The following is a 20,153-nucleotide window of genomic DNA, read 5'->3' as shown; positions in this document are numbered from 1 at the left end:
TTATGGCTAATCTCATAAGGAATGCATGTAAATAGTGAGAAGTGGAACCCAAATTAACAAATATGTCCATAACTGGTACAGGGTTCCTATCATTGGCACACGCCGTAATAAATACCAAAAGTAGTTTTGGCTCGGTTTCTATATTTTTACTGTAAAGTATGAAAACTAAGCTATCATTTGACATATCGATGACATTCGTCGGTCTTCTTCTTATTTTTGTGGAAATAGTTTTCCTTAGGTAGTGCGATAACTGGTACAGGCACCCTATATATTTCTGTCATGTGAATACACAAATGAATAGTATTCAGCTTCGAAAATTGTACGCTTTAAGTTCCCCTTGAGTGACCCATAATAGGCAACAAATTGACCCATAACACTAGTTTACAAAATAAAACGAAAGTCGTGAACTTCTGTCAACGACCAAAATTTTTGAAGCACAATTTAGCGCTGATTTCGAAACCGTGCTTCAAAAAATTTTAAGTAGAACAGTTTTTGAGTTTTAGCTCAATATTGAGTTTTATAACTTTTTAAAATATGGAATTTACTAAAATTCAAATATCTAGCGTTTTGTTCAACCAATTTGAAATCTTTTTCCATAAATTAAAAGCTGAATACAATACCATTCGATCATCTGAATGCAGGTTTTGCGTCAGATTGATGAAATTCAATATATTGGCAAATTTTAGAGGCGATCTCCTTAAATTTGAGCAAAATTTCCAAAAATATGTGAACAAATATATTTTTTTCAATAAGACAAAAACAATTTAAAAATTCTTTCTCAACGTTTATTTGACATATCATATGTAGGCGAGTCACAGTAAAAAAATCAGCACAAATGGAGCATTGATTACGGAGAATGAGATGTGTGAAGTAAGCGACTTTGCTTAAAATAGAACAAAAATCGATTTCAAATCATCAACCTTGTATGAAAAGTCGAAAAAATTTCCGCTCTACTGTAATTTTTTTCCTTTGCGTTTTCGAACTCAGGGCATGATTCTACACCAAAAATGATCATCAGCTTACCGAGTTCAAAAATGCTGTAAACTAGTGTAATCGTTACACAGCCAATTTTGACCCATTATTGTGGTTTTCAATAATTACCTACATTTTAGTAATTTTCACCGGCTTAAGTGAATTTAATAAGCAGATTTTTATATAAAACAATAGAAAGGTGTTTCAATGATGCGAATATAAAACAAAAATAGTGAAAGTGTTACTTTTGTATGAAAAACTATTCTTATTTGAAATGATTGCTTCTTGGGTGACCCATAATTGCGCAATGAGTGTATTTTAAAAGTTTTACACATGTTATATACTTTCAAATCTCCTGGCCTGACGTAATATACAATAACACATGGATCCAATCATGGATTCAATCACAATTCAATTTCAATTTATGAGCAAAGTGTATGCGTTAGTAACACAAGTTTACAAAATATAACGAAAGTCGTGAACTTCTGTCAACGACCAAAATTTTTGAAGCACAATTTAGTGCTGATTTCGAAACCGACCTTCAAAAAATTTTAAGTAGAGCAGTTTTTGAGTTTTAGCTCAATATCGAGTTTTACAACTTTTCAAAATATGTCATTTACTAAAATTCAAATATATTGCGTTTTGTTCAACCAATTTTTAATCTTTTTCCATAAATTGAAAGCTGACTACAATACCATTTGATCATCTGAATACAGGTTTTGCGTCAGATTGATGAAATTCAAGATATTGGCGAGTTTTAGGGACGATCTTCTTAAATTTTAGCAAAATTCTCAAATTTTTTTGTAGAAATGTATTTTTTTCAATAAGAAAAAACCAACTTAAAAATTCTTTCTCGACGTTTATTTGACGTATCATATGTAGGCGGGTTACAGTAAAAAAATCAGCTCAATCGGAGTATTGATTACGGAGAATGAAATGTTTGAAGTGAGCGACTTTGCTCAAAAATAGAACAAAAATCGATTTCAAATCATCAACCTTGTATGGAAAGTCGAAAAAATTTCCGCTCTACTGTAATTTTTTTCTTTCGCGTTTTCGAACTCAGGGCATGATTCTACACCAAAAATGATCATCAGCTTATCGAGTTCAAAAATGCTGTAAACTAGTGTAATTAATTGGGTGAGTAAGTCAGTTAGTGAGTAAAGGAATAGTAAGTTAGAGTTAGTGGGTGACTGAGTATGTGAGAACGTCTTCGAAGGAATGAGTGAGTTAGTGAAAATTCAAATTTTATTACTCATTTGTCCCTGTGCAGAGTTATTTGGTAGAGGATTAACAGTTGACAGGCGGTTTGATGTGATATTCCGGTGCTAATCGCAAAGTTTCAAAAGCATAAAAATCATAGGAATTTCTCAGAACATATTCAACAAGTAGTAACATCATTGAGTATATTTTCGTTGAGTCCAAGAGTCGATATATTTGCCTCATTCTATTCATATTCACTTTTCTTTGATTCTTCAATTTATAACTGTGGAAGAACACTAAGTTGAAGATAGGCAGGTCATGATAAAGTGGGAAAGTAAACTATCAAAAAAGAAGAAGAGGCCGTTCATAATCCACGAAGACTTTTTGGGGGGTGGGGTGGTCTGGTCAAAGTCTACGCTCCACTCGATTTTTTTTGTATAAACAAAAGTCTACGCGGGGGGAGGGGGGTCTGAGATGGCAAAATTTTGGTCTACGTGGTTTATGAACAACCCCTAGGGACCTACAGTAAAAAAATCAGTGCAGTCGGAGTTTTGCTTACGGCATAAGATGTTTGAAGAGAGCAACTTTCCTTGAAAAACAACTAAAAATCGATTTCTAATCACCGGCGTATGGGACGTCGAAAAAATACTCGCTCTTCTATTTTTTTCTTTCGTTTGCGTTATCAAATTCAGGCAATGATTCTTCACTAAAATTGATCATCATAGCTACAGTACTGGACAGAATAAAGTACGCATTGGTTGTTTTCTAGTTTTCAGTTTCTAGTGCACCGATCGATCTCAAATTTTCAAAATAACTTGAAATTTGATCTGTGAAAAAATAAAAATAATCCCAAGTAATACTTTTATAAATTTCGCAAAACTTCCATTTTATAAAGAGGCAAAATTTTGTTTTTTTTTAATATTTTGTATGAGAACTGTTATAAGTAAACTGTTTAGAAAAGTTAAATTCATCGTTGGACAAATCAACTTTGTTAAAGAATATATTTGTCTAAATATTCAAATTTAGAAATAACAGTCAAGTCGCCTATTAGACGCTGTCACTCACTTTACGCCCACCGAGTTTTCCAGGCTGTCCTCTAACCAAATTAGTTCATTTTTTTAATGTGATGAGTCTATAGTAAGCACCAACTGCAAATGCACTAAAAAAATCAGCTGGATTGGGTGTACGACAGCTGAGAAATTGCGGTGGGCGTGAAGTGGGTGGCAGCGATTAATATGAGACTCAACTGTATTCCAAAATCAAAATGTTACGTTTTTTCTAAAGATGAGAGAATTGCGATAACTTTTATAATTTTATATGATATAATCTTTCTTTTTAACAAGGTAATTTTCATATTATCTAGAGTATAAATTTGAAGTCATCCTATGCACTAGAAGCTGAAATTCAGAGCTCCAAATTTGAAAATTTGGTATGAAAATTGGCATATGCGTACTTTATTCTGTTCAGTACTGTAACTAGGTGAGGAACTAGCAGTCAAAATTAGAGAACTTATGGTAAACTATATAAAAAGTTTCAGTAGTATAGATAACAATTGGAATAAGAATGCTTTTGCATATTTATAACTGCAACTAGCCACAGCTTGTGGCAGACTCTCGAGCCAAATAGATATTCTACTATATACCCTATATCTGTCAAAAAACTTTGTCAAAGACACCAAATTTGTAGATAATGAGGATGCTGAGATTTATGATGTTCTTTTGTGCCACCTAATGGTGGATTTTTTACCACAGTGAGCCCATAGCACGGCGATAGCCACATGAGGAACAGAATTCAAGTCCAATGCTATTGGCGCCCACATTTACGTCCATTCGGCGTAATACATACAAACTCGTATCAATAAAACTAGCCAGCGCGCCTTTCATTAACGCGTTGCGATGATCGGCCACAAGCTAGGGAACGCATATATGTAGCTGCATACCACACACCAGTGACTAAACGGAAGATGATTAGAATTTCTTATTTGAAGGTTTCTTGTTTTGTTTGTTGGTGTTGTTGAATTTAATGCGATATATGTTAGAAAGAAAAAAAGATAGTTTTCAATCAAATATGTCACACATAACAAGAGGTTAGTGAACTATGAACAATTTCATAGCATAGTCCAATACCTACCTCAACAGTGACTTTTCATTACGAGATACATTGCCCAACGTTACATATTACTACACCGCATTGAAATGATGGAGACGTTATTGTAATGTTATGATAACCAAACAACAATCGAAGTAAACTTCAGTAAAATTTGTATTGCGCTTAGATGATAACTTATCTATTCTTGTTTAACTCCACAATTCTAATTCATCTCTTTTTCAAAAATAAAAAATCGTTAAGTGTACAAACTCAACGCTCCAGCGAGATCCCTGTAACAAACGAGGAAACGTTATAGCACATTCTAAATAAACGATGAATTGCAATAATCAGTATGGTGAGAGATTTCCTAATAGACGTGCTACGTGTTCACGTTTTTTTATTACTAGCGTGACGGCTAATTGAGATGACCACTTGTTGTTTACCGGTACGCGATGGAGCAGAGTTTGTTTGTAACAGATCATTTATATTGCGGTGCTGGTCTTTGTAATTACTGTAAACATTCGCAATGCAAAATATATAAACATGTCGCATTTGTCATGTTTAAAAATTACATTATTAATAGTTTCATTAAACATTTCTTCAAGACCTTGTAGGGTATCAGTACATTTCTTCAGTCTAAACTGCCGTGAATCACAAGTCAGTCCCATATGTAAAAAGTAGGCATTGAGAAAACGGACTCTGAAGTTTCTATGTGAAAACTTGTGAAACTTTAAAAAATCGTCATGATTTGATAACTTCTGTGATCATCATGAAACTTTCACAAATTGTTTCAAATGTGAAAACGTTACTGACAAAACTATGAAACTAAGTAAAACGGTGCTCGGTTTTGTACTGCAGGGTACACAAGCTGATAATGGGACTGACTTGCGATTACTTTTCATTATGGGACAATCTGACTTGGTGTTGTTTTTCGATTTTACTGAACAAACTATATATTTTTATTCACGCAACTGAAAGATCATCCGAAGAAAGATCTAAAACTGCCATTAACTCAATTTTGCCAAAAATGCAGATGGGACTGACTTGGGATTCACAGCAGTATACCCCTATGTTTATTATATTTCAAAAACAGTCGATTTATGCATCAATTGTTTCCTTTCTTTTTGTTATCATGTATGCTCACTTCTAACAAAAAATACAAAAAAAAAACAAAACAAATAACGCTTATTAGCTTCGTTTTTGATAGGATGAAAATAGGAGCACTTTGCTTAAGATGGGCTCCGTTCCCCTATGAATGATATAGAAAGCAGCAAGCCGAAGCAAGCATCACAAAGAATGACTGGCTCGAAGAGAAAGCAAATGGGTTTCAAGACAAATAATGCAGCACCTTCTGGAATGATAGAGCTTGGCTGGTCACAGACTGTAAAACGATACGAAAAGAAACATTCCCATATATTTTATCCATCGGAATAAGAACCATTTGGGGAAATAGGGTGGGTAATCATGAATTGAACCAAATTGCGGCTTTCTGAAGCAGCGGCACTTTTGATCGATTGTTTCATCCACATGGAAATAATTTGCTACGGTAAGGTCTCACGTATATGAAAGCCACGGGTATAAGCTTTCCGTAAAGTGGCAAAAAATTAACATTTACACCAAATTTCATTGAGCAATTCAATTATTTGTCAATAGTGATTTTAATCTTAATTTGAACCATCGTAATCATATTTTGAACCAATTTTAATCTAGATTTGAACTAGTGGCGGCAGCAGCTCGAGCGATTCCCGCAACAGCTATGTTCATGCTAAATAACTAAAAATCACATGGATCTGTTAATTCTCATAACTCTTTTTCATTAGGCAGTGGAATTTCAGCTCAGAATGTTCGGAATCCTTCAGGAATTCGAAAACTAAATTTGGAATTTTCCATCGCCCAAGAGTAAACAAAGCAACCACTAGCGCAGTCTGCAGGCCAACACTGGAAGCTCGCCCCCATTCACTAGTTCAAATCTAGATTTCAAATGGTTCAATTCAAGATAAGATTCTCCAAGTAAGAATTACTTAAATTTGATAATTTTATGACAAATAATGCGGAATATTATTTGGTTGGTCGATTCTACGATAAATAAGCTTTCATTTGACGTGTTCACTTATTGCGTGTGATACAATGCATGAGCTGTACGAGTGCACCGAAAATGTACTTTCTCTGGGGGGAAATGGGTGGAATCTCAGTGATTTTTCAATTGCCTGTTTTCCATGACAAAAACGCATTTTTAAATGCTTTTAAAGTCCATGTTATCAGGTTATATTACGGAAAGATGTTTACCATCTTTTTCGGGACAATATTTGCCTAAAAAATACGTCGTTTTAATGAATTTCGAAATGGTTCAAATTAAGATTACAATTTGACTAGTTCAAAGTTTGATTTCTTACCCTAAATCGGAGAGTAGAGCAATGAAACGTTCTCAATGTACAAAGAAGTTCTACCAGAATTGCATTGCTTCACAAAACAACAATAGATAATACCCAAACCGGATTTTTGTTTAGCTAAGACAAAAAGACATTTCTTTCTTTTTAAATTTATTTAATTTCCTTAAGAATACTTGTTGTGGTTTATTTATTTACTTTTTTCTTACAACGTATAACTGCCAGTACTGAAAATGTCATTTGGACATATCTAGTTTCAATCACTTACAGTTCATTTCGAAAGCTGAACCTGAAAGTATAGAATATGAAAAACTTATGCGGCTAGACCAGTTCTACAAGAAAGTCACCGATAAACTTCTCTAATCTTACTATTCAAGGTCAATGTCATCGACTATCTTCGAAAAATATCAATTGATATTCATGATGAATATCAATTGGCCTTTTTCTGAAGAAGTTGATGGCATAGACCTTAAATGAGCGATTCCAAGCAACAGCATCAAAATTAAGGAAAATTTTTAATTCATGATTTTCTATTGAACTGAAACTTTGCACAGTTTTTCAGTTCCATCTAAATCGCCATTTTTCGATATCAAATTTTTATTTAGAGCCACGACTAACTTTTCAAAAGGGTGTATGTGAAAATGGTTCAAAAATATTCAAAAATATGCACAGCAAAAACGGATTATTCGATTGTTATGAATTTTTCAACAAAGTTAGATAGCTAAATGATGATTTCTAAGAAAATATACACTGTGAAAAAAAATCTATTTTATCATTGAAAAACATCATTTTTGTCACAAAAACTCAAATATCTCAAAACCCTATCTTTTTACCAACTTGAATTTTTTAGGGAAAACGGTCCATTGTATTAGCAATCTACCATAAAAATTTGGTGATGGTAAACTAATAAACAAAAAAGTTATAACATTTCAAAAATTTCACAATTTTTACATTTAGTAAAAAAAATTTTTCTGTGTAAATTATTTCGGCCGGGAATCGCGATTTGATGCTGATTTTATTGTTCAGCAAAGTTAGATAACTAAATGGCGATTCCTAAGAAAATATACACTGTGAAAAAAATCTTTTTAACATTAAAAAATATCATTTTTGTCACAAAAACTCAAATATCTCAAAACCCTATCTTTTTACCAACGTCATTTTTTAGAGAAAACGGTCCATTGTATTAGCAATCTGCCATGAAAATAAACAAAAAAGTTATGACAATTCAAACATTTCACAATTTTCACATTTAGTAATAATTTTTTTAGTGTAAATTATTTCGGCCGGAAATTGAAGTTTGATGCTGATTTTATTGTTAATGGCCTTGCGTGAGTAAAACAAGTTGTTTTTATTATATATTATATATACATATAATATACTATGTACAGTAATGTTCCGATTTTATCACGCCCTCCGCGCATTAGTCGTTTATTCATTAATTTGCTGTTACATTTGAGGACAAGTGTTTTCCCTCTTCTTCAAGATGAATGTTGAAAGCGTGTTTTGCAACGTTAAAAATATTGAAATGGGTATAGATGTTGAAGAATATTACAGGGCATTTTTGAAAAGGGGCGTAATTAAATTGTTTAAACAGATGTCGCTGATGGCAATTTCTCAGTTGTTGTCGTTTTCGAACTTCCTGCGCCCTGCTTTACCGATGATATACAGATGGCTCGTTTGTCAAATTCTAGACGGCAGGACGTGCAATTGCGTAATTTTGTACACAATGTGGACATTTGGGCATAACCAGTCTCTTTCAGTTTATCTATGGTGCTTTCGGTGAGATTTCGTAACTCTTTTGAACATTTTTTTTCATCAAACGGTCTACAAGAGAGCGTTGAGTTGAAGACCTTTGAGAAAGCGACTGTTCATCTTGTTCGTTAGATTATAATAAACAAAATCACTTATTAATTTTAACTTACTTGTTTGGTGTTGGTGGCTGAAGAAAAAAAATTACTATACAATTTTTAATATTCATAGCGGTAGTATTTTTTTGTTTTTTTCGGGAGCATTGTCAGGTATGTATACAGACAAACAAACGTAACACTGGCGAAATTTTCATTGACCACGCCTTCAACGATCATTTTGAATCTTGGTTGTGGCTTTCATAACAAGAAGAGCGCCCATCGTTTTTCTTTGCGTTTGACGTTTCACACTAGCGCCTTCTGATGACGATATTGCACAACGCAGTGTTTCGTGAAACATTTCCACCAGCTGGTGATAGTGTGAACTGGGCGATGAATTTTCACTAAAATTGTTCTAGGCGTTTCGTCTGTTTGTCTGTGGTATGTACCTCTTATGCATTTGTTGTTGTTGAAGTTACTCGCATTCTTCCGATCATAAAGTCTGTTCTCTACACACTTAATTTTGATTACCGAGTTCGGTAATTTTTTGACGAGATTAAAACTGCTGAGCACCGAACTCGTTCAGCAAAAATGCATTGTTTACCTTTTCCATACGATTTTGACAGTTGTTTTACTGAGCCTCAAAAAAATCGATTACCGAAACTACCGAGATCGTACTGCTGTTATAATCTCGTCGAAAAAGTACCGAACAGGCAATTTAGAAATAAGTGTGTAAGAGGGATTTTTTTTGCGGATAAACTAGACGTATACGCGTATATAAAACTTTTATTATACAGCTTTTGTCTCAAAAATAAATTCAATTCCATTTTTCTTATAATCAACAGCTTTTCAACACTATCAAGGGATTTTTTCACCAGTCACGTACAATAAAAAGTATGACAATCTCAATATTTTTGATCACAACACTGGATCGCGTCTAAGTTTCAAATAGATACTATAGTAATTACGAATAATCAAACTAAAGTATCATGAAAACAACTTGTTTAATTCAGGCGGTAGCCTTTACAATAAAATCAGCATCAAAATATAATTCTCGAAATAATTTACACAGAAAAAAATTTTTTTTTGTTACTAAATGTAAAAATTGTGAAATGTTTGAAATGTCATAACTTTTTTGTTTATCAGTTTACCATCACCAAAATTTTATGGTAGATAGCTGATATAATGGGCCATTTCCCCTAAAAAATTGAAGTTGGTAAAAAGATAGGGTTTTGAGATATTTGAGTTTTTGTGACAAAGATCATATTTTTTCAAAGTAGAAAAAGAAATTTTTTACAGTGTATATTTTCTAAGGAATCATCATTTAGTTATCTAACTTTGCTGAAAAATTTATATCAATCGAACAATCCGTTTTTGCTGTACAGCTTTTAGAATATTTTAGAACTATTTTCGCATACACCCTTTTGAAAAGTTAGTCGTGAGTGAATATGAAGGTTTAATATCAAAAAATGGCGATTTATATGAAATTAAAAAACTGTGCAAAGTTTCAGATATTTTTGAAATGGTCGCTCAGGATCGACTGACATGACACCGTGGAATTCCTCAAATAGTAACCCTCTAACACCCAAACTTTTGAATTTGATCTAAATATCATTTTTCGTCATCTAAAATCGATTCAAACATGTTTTGAAAGATATTTTTTATATCTCGTATTTTATGAATTTCGGTTTTTATTTTTTCCAATTTTTGTTTTTGAACATCCCCATACTTTTATATTCTTCCTGGAAACCTTTTTGGAATACGGAATTTATGAGACGAAAACATTTTGAGATTTTATGATGATTGTTGAAATATTATTATTTTATTTTTTTCATGGACAATTTTAATTTCGTGTAATTTTAGGGAAAATAATTTTAGAATTTTTTTTTTTATATCTGTATTAACGAGATTTTTAGCCCTAGGCTAGTTCATCTCGGGACCCACGCTTTCCTTCCCTTCCGAAGGAAGAACTCGCATTTTGCGAGTATGTCGGGAGTGGGATTCGATCCCATGTCCTCGGTGCAATAGTCAAATGTTCTAACCATCACACCAGGTCCGCTCCACAATTTTAGAATGTGTTTGACTCCCTCAAAATATTTTATTATGATAGAATAATTTGGGAAAAATTTCAAATACGGTAATTGTAGCGAATCAATACAAAATAAACAATGAATTTTGAAAGGTGACTAAAACATCAATGTTTCAATGATTTAAAAAAAATGTTAAATGCTTTAAAAGACAACAAAAACAATTTTAAGATATACAGAACAGTCGTAAATGTCAGACAAAAATATAAAAATTTAGATTGTCCACGAAACAAAAATAACAAAAATGCTCAAACTATACCCCATCTAAAGGCGGGGTTGGGTATTAGAGGGTTGAGATTAGAACATTTTTTCCGTGACTTTCTTGTAGAATTAGCCGCATAAGTGTTTCATGTTCCATATTTTCAGGTTCAGCTTCTAAAATGAGGTGATTGAAACTATATATGTCGAAATAACATTTTCAGCACTGATCAGCACTGCTTCGTCAGTTTTGAAAGTGTACCGTTTTCATTTGGGACTTCCATCGAGACCATCTTGACGGACGATCGTGTGGTACTTGAAAGGTGGAAGAAGCAGTACGACTAACACCTCATACATCTGATACATGAAGTATTTTCAACTAGTTTGTTTTGTGAATGACAAAAGTATCAGAAGGCCGGCTCCAGAGACACGTTTTCCTCCATTTCGGACATTTGTGCCATTCAAAAAAATATCCAAAATAACCGAATAACCAACAAAAGATTAAATCACGGTCATTGTTTCATCAACAAAGAAGAGAAATCTATATGTTACATCATTTTATTGAAGTGCATGCATACGACATTGAAGCCAGTTCACAGGGTTAATTGCAGGAGTTCAGGCAATCTTCCTGCACTGTGACAATGACGGCTTCGCCGGTGGGCGACAAGATCTGTTACAGCTGATTGAGTAATGATCATCTTCTCCAGTTGATGTGATGTATGGCCGCGCAATTACATTTAGAGATGGTATGGTGGTGCATATTAACGTAGTGTCTTTAACTATGGGAATTTCAACACCCAAAGAAGTATACAAGATCTAATAGAACAATGACACTGTCTTATGGGTGCTTGATGGTTGATAATCATTCAAATGAACTACATACCATCAAATTAGAGACAGCGCATAATTATCAAGGTGTCCCACTACTAAGAGAAAGGGCCGATTTTAATTTAATGTTAAAAAAAACTCTTTAGTTTCACCCTATATGTGGCCTAATTATCAATTCATACGGTTAATAAATTTGGAAAAATGTGAATACTGGTAAGGTAAATGCATGGTGTATTTGTCAAATGTGGGCTTGGAACGGCAACATGCGAATGTTTTGCCAAACAAGTCACTTAAAATAAAGATTAAAATATTGCATTCTTCCAATGATGAAAGGCACTTCTAGTGTTCCAGTGCTAATCGAAAGAAACATGGCCTTTTAATTATCACCACTGTGTCTGTAACTGGCAGTTATTAATTAGAGTCCAGCAGATCCATTTTAAATCGATACGAGTTCATGAAATATACACAATGGAAGGATATCGCAGCGGAAATGTTTGCAAGGTCTGTCCGAGGATTCCTTTAATATGCTGACACCTGACATTGGCCCCGGAGTGATCAAATATTCAACGCAACGGGAACATCCACCTATAAACTCTTTGACATGTGGTTTTCACTTCAAAGAGGCAAAAACAAGTTTCTCACAGCTGGAACGCTTTGCACTGTTGCACGGGCTGGTCATTGCCCGAGCAGGAGAAAATAGCTGTAATAATCAAAACTCAGGTATGCAAAATCTAATACTTACAACCCAATTCAGACTATTGGAAAGCCCCACATAAGAGGTGATTTTTTTTTAAATATACCTTGCATGTATATCACCGGGTATTGCATTACCTTAATATTGACAAATCTTTTCATTTTGGGTACAAAAAGTAATTTATCAATATCAAATAATACCTCAATCAAACCCTTCTGTTAAACTGATAACTTGTTAAAAATTTGTTGAAGCAAAATCTTGTTTTGATATACATAAGTGACCCGATTTTGTCAGCCCTTTTCGGAACATATTTTTTGCTCTCTTCAAAAACTTAAACAGTTTTTCAAACTTTTTATCCCTCTATGTTCTGCATCTCAGCTGTAGTTTGATGATAAATATTTTTTAATAGATTAAAAACCGTAAGATAATGAGAGCAAAAAGTTTGTCGCAAAATGGGGCTGACAAAATCGGGTCCTTACTGTAATACCATGTAATAATGATGCGACAGTTATTCAAACCTGCTCGGGTAGGAGCCTCTAGGCGTGAAATGTCCTTTCAGATTGATACTGCGATTGATCTATGATGAGGGGGTTACGATGTGTGACGCAAGGTTTGAGGCTTGATACTACCAATGAACTAGATTCAATCGGAGGAGGACCTCTATGTATAGCAATGTTTCATTTAACGTTATGAATGACATATTCCTCTAAATATCGAAGCAGGTATCCTTGGATGGCAAAGGCGTTCCTTTGAGATCAGCTTTTGTGATACCGTCGTGCGGGGCTTCTTTATACACTTTTTCATGGTTTTTCAACTTTATGACATTATAACTCCCAGAGTAGTGAATGGATTTCCAAAATTTTTAGACATAATAATCGTGAGTATGTATGTAGGATGTATGCAAAATTTGAACTAAATCCATCAATAAACAAAAAAGTTGTTCATACACCAATCGGACACATGTCATATAGAACCGGATGGGGGCTACTTTGGACATTGTTATCTATTGCTATTGCGTTATATTGCTATATAGATAGCCTGAAAATAGGGATCATCAATCCTTTATTTAGGTGAAACGGTCATTTACAATGTATAACGATACAAATATTCGATTGTATATGCTACGTTGATACATTTTGAATGAATTTATCAACCCTTTGAAATTTATGAACTGTAGAAACAATGCTTACAGACCAAATGTTCTGATACGTTATGTATATTTTATTGGTTTATTCGATGTTTTTTTGCGTCCTGACAAGCAATAAACGGTCTGTTTGAAAAATAATATCAACCAAATGAAGCGAAAACTATTGCTTCACAATAGTCCCAAAGACATCAAACAGATTTGAACCATATTTTTAATTCAAAAAATCCATATTCAAAAGTGTCCAAAGTAGCCCCGCATTTCAAAAGTAGCCCCGCACGACGGTATACCTTTTGCCAATGAATTAGGTATTAGAGTCCAAGGTGATGTTTCCTCTTCATTCTCTATATAAATTCTCTTTAAAATTTTGTATAAAAGCATGCTGTAACCAATGAAAACTGAAGAGATATGATACAAAATGTGCTTAGTCTAAAGCTGAAACCTCAGTCATTTTTCTTCTTCTTCTTGCAGTAACGTCCAAGTAGAATACAAAGCATGCTTCCTAGCGTAGTGTTCTTTGAGCACTTCCACAGTTATTGACTAAGAGCTTCCTCTGCCATTGACCATTTTGTAACCATGTGTATATCGTGTGGCAGGCACGAAGTTACTTTATGTTCAAGGAAGTCAATGAAATTTTCATTACGAAAAGTTCCTGAGCCGACCGGAAATCGAACCCGTCACCCTTAGCATGGTCATGCTGAATACACATGCCTCTCCGAATAAAAAATACAGTAAGAAAACTGAACGTTGTATTGTAACAGTACTATTTAGAACCATATTTTTACAATGGACACCACTGTATATAAAAAATACAAAAACAATAAGATGTAATGTAGACACCATACCGTGAATTGTAAATAAGATTTTTACAATATATTATACAGATTGTTAAGTATCGTGAAAATATAAAAAAAATATTTTTCTCTATATATATATTTTTGCAAAACCATACATTTTATTGTTAATGAGTTGTTCTAAATACTGATACGTGGGTTTAAATATACCGTATATTGTATGGTACATGAATGGTTTCAAACAATAAAATGCACCGTAAATAAATTGTTTTTAATTGTATTTTCACTACTGATTATACATTTAATCAAATGGTTTTGGAATGGTTCTTTTTTGCTATGTCATCATATATAGGATCGCCCACGTCTAAGTCTGAGTAGTCTCTGATTGCATTAACAGTTGAAGCTTAGGCTCCCATGCCCCACCAGCCAGATAAACCGGGTTTTACAAACTAAGCATTATTTGTGGCAACACTTTGAGTGGCATGATGGAACTATGCCGAGTGCGCTAAGTGTTATTAGACCACTAATGTAGTTGCATGAAGTGGGTGACGAGGTACATAAGTATCATTACAGCGTGCTTAACCGTTATTGCAATATTAAGGCACCAGTTTGACTAAAGTTTGAAATACATAGCAACTCATGAGAAAACTGTCAAGTTCGGTTCAAATTATTAGTGGAGCCTCGTAGCCGTGCGGTTAGGGTCACCAAGCTTCTAATCGCACCATGCTAAGGGGTGAGGGTTCGATTCCCGCTCCGGACGATGAAACTTTTCGTGAGAATAGTTTCTTCTCCGTATCCACTGGTGCATGCTCCGTGTGTCCCTTGTCTAGTGTTTAAGAAGTTTCATTCAGTCTGTACAGCCTCTGGCTGAAGACGGTGTCCGCGTCTTTTTTTTTTTTTTTTTTTTTTTTTTAAAAAATATAAGTTAGGTAAAACAGCGAACCCGCAGACGAACCTATATTAGGGGCTGTCCATAAACCACGTGGTCATGGGGGGGGGGGGGGGGGTTCGGCCAATGACCATTTTGTATGGACAAATAAAAAATTTTGTATGAACAAATGACCACGCGGGGGGGGGGGGGGGGGTTTGAAAAGTCCCAAAAAATGACCACGTGGTTTATGGACAGCCCCTTAGAAGTCATTTCAGTGTTCAGTTCAGCCCATATATTAAAGATGGCTCTACGTCAAAGATAAAGTTTGTCAATCGCATTTGATTCGATTGTGGTCGAAGGCAAGTTCACATGAGAGAAGAAGAGACAACTCCCCTAAATGCAAATACAAAAAAAAAAAGCGTTGAACTCATCCACTGATTTACGGTAATCTGACGTGCGTCTTTTGGGGTTGACGTACAACATTCGTATTTCTCTCATCGCACTCTACATCTAGAACGCCATATCTCTTGCATCTGCAGTTCGTAGGACATCTGGTTTATCACTGATTTAAACCTTTTATTAACTTTAAATTAAAGTTTCAACTTATTCACTTTTTTCTCTTTCCTTTCCTTTGCATCACAAAAGTCACAAACATCAACAAAACAAAGCACGGAAAAAATCTAAAACTGAATAAATAATTAAAAATACACGGAAAAATGTTTCGGAAAAGTGAATGCTTTAAACGTAAGAAAAACAATATAATATATTGATACATAAAAATCAAATGTAAATGTATAGTAGCTACAATGTGCAAAGCTTTTAGCGAACCATTTCATTACAATACACTTTATTGTAGTTGGTACACTGTATGGTGCAGGAATGGTTTTCACCAAACACCCTTTGGTTAGTTTTTATCCGGGTCTACAGCTGTGGCTATAGGAGTGGGCCTTCAATCATATTTCCAATATTAGGAGACTACTTTTGTTTTTAAAGCACGTGGCTCCCTCCCATTTTCATCATACGAAAAATAAAGAAATGAAGCGCTGTTTGTTTTGTTTCTTTTTTTTTTGTATTTTTTGTTAGAAGTGAACACGCATGATAACCAAAAGAACGGAATCAATCGGTGCCGCAATCGCTTGTTTTCGAAAAGGATGAATATGGGAGCATGAGATAACTGATGACATTCATATCCTATTTTGATTTGTTTTGCCGTGAGGTGCCGGGTATTGACGCGGGTGCCCAAGTAGTTTGAAACCCTATTCCCACCACCATCGTATCGCGTACCCTATTTACGGTTTTAAGACATAAGCAACTTCAACTGTGTCCCCAAAATACATTCTAGTTAAACACAATATTCTTATGATTCAGTTTTTGAGTTGGTGTACCTACCTGCCTCCGACATACTTTGCTCTTTTGTGTCAACACGGTTTAAATTTTCCTTGTAAAAAGTGTGATTTCAAACACTAGGTGTTGTGACCAACAGCATTGAATATTTATCAATTTCTGTCTCCGGAGATGACATTCTCTTCTCTGGTTTGGATGAACATTTTAATATGAAATTGTATCAGTTGTCAATAGTTTCAATTTTTATTTCAAAATTCATCTTACAGGGTGCGATAACATTGAAAAGATTTTGAATCAATGATGATCAAAAACAAATTGCTTAAATAGGTGGAGAGAGATATCTGGATTTTCTTTAGCAATAAAAGAAGACTCTGCCGGCTATAGACTATTTATTATGATAAAGAATAATATTTGCGGGTGTTGTATATAGTGCGTTTCTGTGTTTTTCGCCAGAAATTGCTATTTTATTGGTTGTTGTACATTTTTAAAATAGAGTTTCATAGAATTCATTTCTTCTCCTATGGTAACTATTTGCAATTATTCAGAATAATTTTGCTTTCAATATTTTTCTATGTATATTTTGCGATAGCCTTTCTTGTATAGAGTCAGCGATATTAAAGAGAATGTTGTACTTTCGTGTCGTATTCATTATACATATAATTTAGCATCATACAATTTATAGTGTGTATATTTGATCTAAAATTTAGTCAGTGTTTATGTTTACTACATCTCTCGTCTCGAACACATTTTGGCGATTCTGAAGTGAAGCCGATCTTACACTCTATAAAATGAAAAAAGAAATTCTAAAAAGAAAAAATAAAATAAATCATTTTGCTATGTGCTTATTAGAAGTAGCACAATTTATACTCATGAGTTATAAGTTTCAATTACTTTTTATCCAAGCAGGAACTTGCATGTAGGTCAAACCAAATTTAGCAGTTGTTTCGAGTATAGTAATAGACTATGGTGGGGAATATGATGTCTTTTTCAATGCTTTCTTTGGGTGTGTTTGTTTCGTTGAGGATTCGGAATTTTCTATGCGGTTGATGAATGATCTTTCTGTTGATGTGATGATGTACAGAGTGTTGACTTTTGGATACAGTTGTAACCTATGCTTCAAAGTCTCATTAACCTTAGTATTGCTCCTTGCGCGCGGCTTATGTTGCATTATATCCAATAATCAAGTCTCACTCTTCAGCAAAATCCAATTACTTGTCAATATTGGGTCGAACGTGGTAAATTTTATGCTAGAAAATTTGGACAATTTACCATTATCTTTGTATCTTCCGTTTTCATCCTCAGTCGAACTTCTCAGTCTTACTGGTTTCGATCAGTCAGCTTAAAACTAGTGTTTCGTGTTGTTGTTTTGTTATTTCGTTTTGGTTAACTTTTGTATTTTCGCTTCAACTGCTTCCATCCGAACGGGGCCAGAATATATGCTATGTTAGCGTTACTACAAACTAAATTGCATTACTGTTGCATTTCGAGTTACTTTCAATGTCCAAATCCATTAATTAATTTTAAAAGCAAATTTCGTATCTAATTAATAGAAAACCATTCTTAGCACACACTATAATTACGAGTTTTAGTTTACTTTCCAAACTGGCTTCGAGTTATTTTAACTTATGCATACTCATTTGGAATTTGAATAAAGTACATCAAAGCACGGGAACACATACGATTAAGCTTCTTGAAGTGTGATTATTCAGTGATAGACATAGCAATTATAAATTATATTATAAAGGTTTTATATTATTTTAAAAATAATAATCAGGAAAGTGCAAATCGCAGATCATCTGGGCTTCCCAGATATTTTGTCGTTTGATTTAATTTGATTAAATATGATCATACATTTCTTAAACGCAACGTTACTTTTAGCTAGGATGTCCTCTCGTGTGTTTCTTCTGTTCTACGGTTACCTTTTCGCTTCTGCACTGCATAGCTGAACTGATCTTGGTTTTAATTGATACATTATCAAATCAGGTTTTAAATTGATTTTTCTTTGTCTTTGAGATTATTTATGGCAACATTTGCATGTTTGATTTATTTCTGTTTTTAAAGCGAATTGGATTCCTCTATATTTTCTTCGCATGCCCTGAAATCGATTAATAATCGAATCACTGTCCTTCCTTTAAAAGAAATGCGTTTTTTTTTCTTTTATTCCATTCTACTGGCACTAGCTCTATTGCCAACTTCGCTTTTCGTTACACGAGTGATTTGGGTTTTATCTGCTTGCTCACTTTGTTTCGCGTACAAAATCACAAGTCCAGTGGCTTTTTCAAAAACGCCGCAACTCACTCCTTGGAAAGAGTTTCTGTTTGGTTTTATTATCTTCTCAGTTTCTACTGGTAAAGGTAGTTAACATAAATTTCTTTGCTTTTCAAGTAGTATTTGTGATGCTTTCCGCAGATAAGAAGACATTTACATAAATGTATAATTGTTAGGTCAGGGTGGAGTTCATCTTGAAGTAGATGATTCAGACTAATAGTCTCTGAAAGTTTTAGATCAATCTTAGTCATTTTGAATGCTCTGGAAAGTAGCTTCCTTATTTTTTTTTTCAATTTTGACTGGGACATGTTCGTACATGCATGCTTCTATGCTTTTACTAAGTAAAACACTTTCTTAAACTAAACTAAATCACTAAACCGCTTGGCATAATACTCAAAATAATGACATTTAGCTCACTAGCTGCCAAAACCTATATCAAATGAACAGAGTTTTGTTCATAATCTATAATAAAATCTGCTTAACTATGTAAAATTAGAGTTAAATGCGCAAACTCATTATTTTCTCGGAAAACGTTCATCATTGTGATTAAAATAACATTATATTAACTGTATATAAATTGTGTCGCAGTCGTCAGGTAATTACTTCAAAAAAAAAAGGAAAATTTAGCACATAAACAATTAAACAAAACAAACTGGGTTACACCATAAAATAAAGTCTTCTACAGAATACAATAATTGCATTTGAGTAAAATAGTATCTGTAGTGAATTGGCTAGTAATCCTTTTCAGTCTTTTGTGCAAAGTCTTCTCCACTGAAAACTTTCTAGCACTCTGCGTATATTCCTTCATCTCAGCATTGCTGCTCACTCTCCAATCCCGAACTGCCAGTACGATCCAACTGGATGACTCTCGTCCGTTTGTCCAACCGGTCCTGTCTTCTCCCTTCGATTCAATTAACGCGTTATACACTAACTTGTACTACGATTTACTCAACCATGTTCGTGTCCTTGTACTATTGAGATTTCCTACGTAAATTGCTTCTTTGTCTAGTGATAAAATGTATATAAAAAGTGGATGCTTGCTCGATCGTATCACTACTACACATATAAAACGTTCAACGGAAATAATTTACGCTTTTATGCAAGAGGTAGCAACGTTAATCTTCCGTGTAAAATTTGTCTAGTAGATGAAAAAACAGTTAGCTATCGAAAACAACTTCGTTGAAAACGAACATCAGAAAAAAATTAAATAAAGAAAAAGAGGTAAATTAAACAACTATAACTTTTCCTAGTAAATTTGGATGAAGGTCTTCTGGGGACTGCACTGGTCGCGAGCGTCTGGCGAGGTTTCCACCATCACCACTAGGCGGCCGTCGGGCAACAAAGCAACATCACTGGGACGATCCTTCTCGTCCATGCCCATTGTGAGCAGATTGTTGGACGATGGACGTATCTCGACCTAGAATGGGAGAAAGT

General features: G+C 34.2%; 1 protein-coding gene across 2 annotated transcripts in view; it reads right to left on the bottom strand.

Annotated features, from left to right (window-relative positions):
* Nucleotides 1-16,823: 16,823 nt before the first annotated feature.
* Nucleotides 16,824-20,153, bottom strand: part of LOC109423813 (protein wech) — a 58,641-nt gene continuing 55,311 nt past the window's right edge. For both annotated transcript variants that reach the window (XM_029879549.2, XM_062852144.1), the window contains one exon: nt 16,824-20,136. In XM_029879549.2, coding sequence (XP_029735409.2) covers nt 19,966-20,136 — 171 coding nt within the window. In that variant the 3' untranslated portion in view covers nt 16,824-19,965. The remainder of the gene's footprint in view (nt 20,137-20,153) is intronic.

This window comes from Aedes albopictus, chromosome 2 (genome assembly GCF_035046485.1).
Source record: "Aedes albopictus strain Foshan chromosome 2, AalbF5, whole genome shotgun sequence".
NCBI lineage: Eukaryota > Metazoa > Arthropoda > Insecta > Diptera > Culicidae > Aedes > Aedes albopictus.
This window is presented reverse-complemented; position numbering and strand designations above follow the sequence as displayed.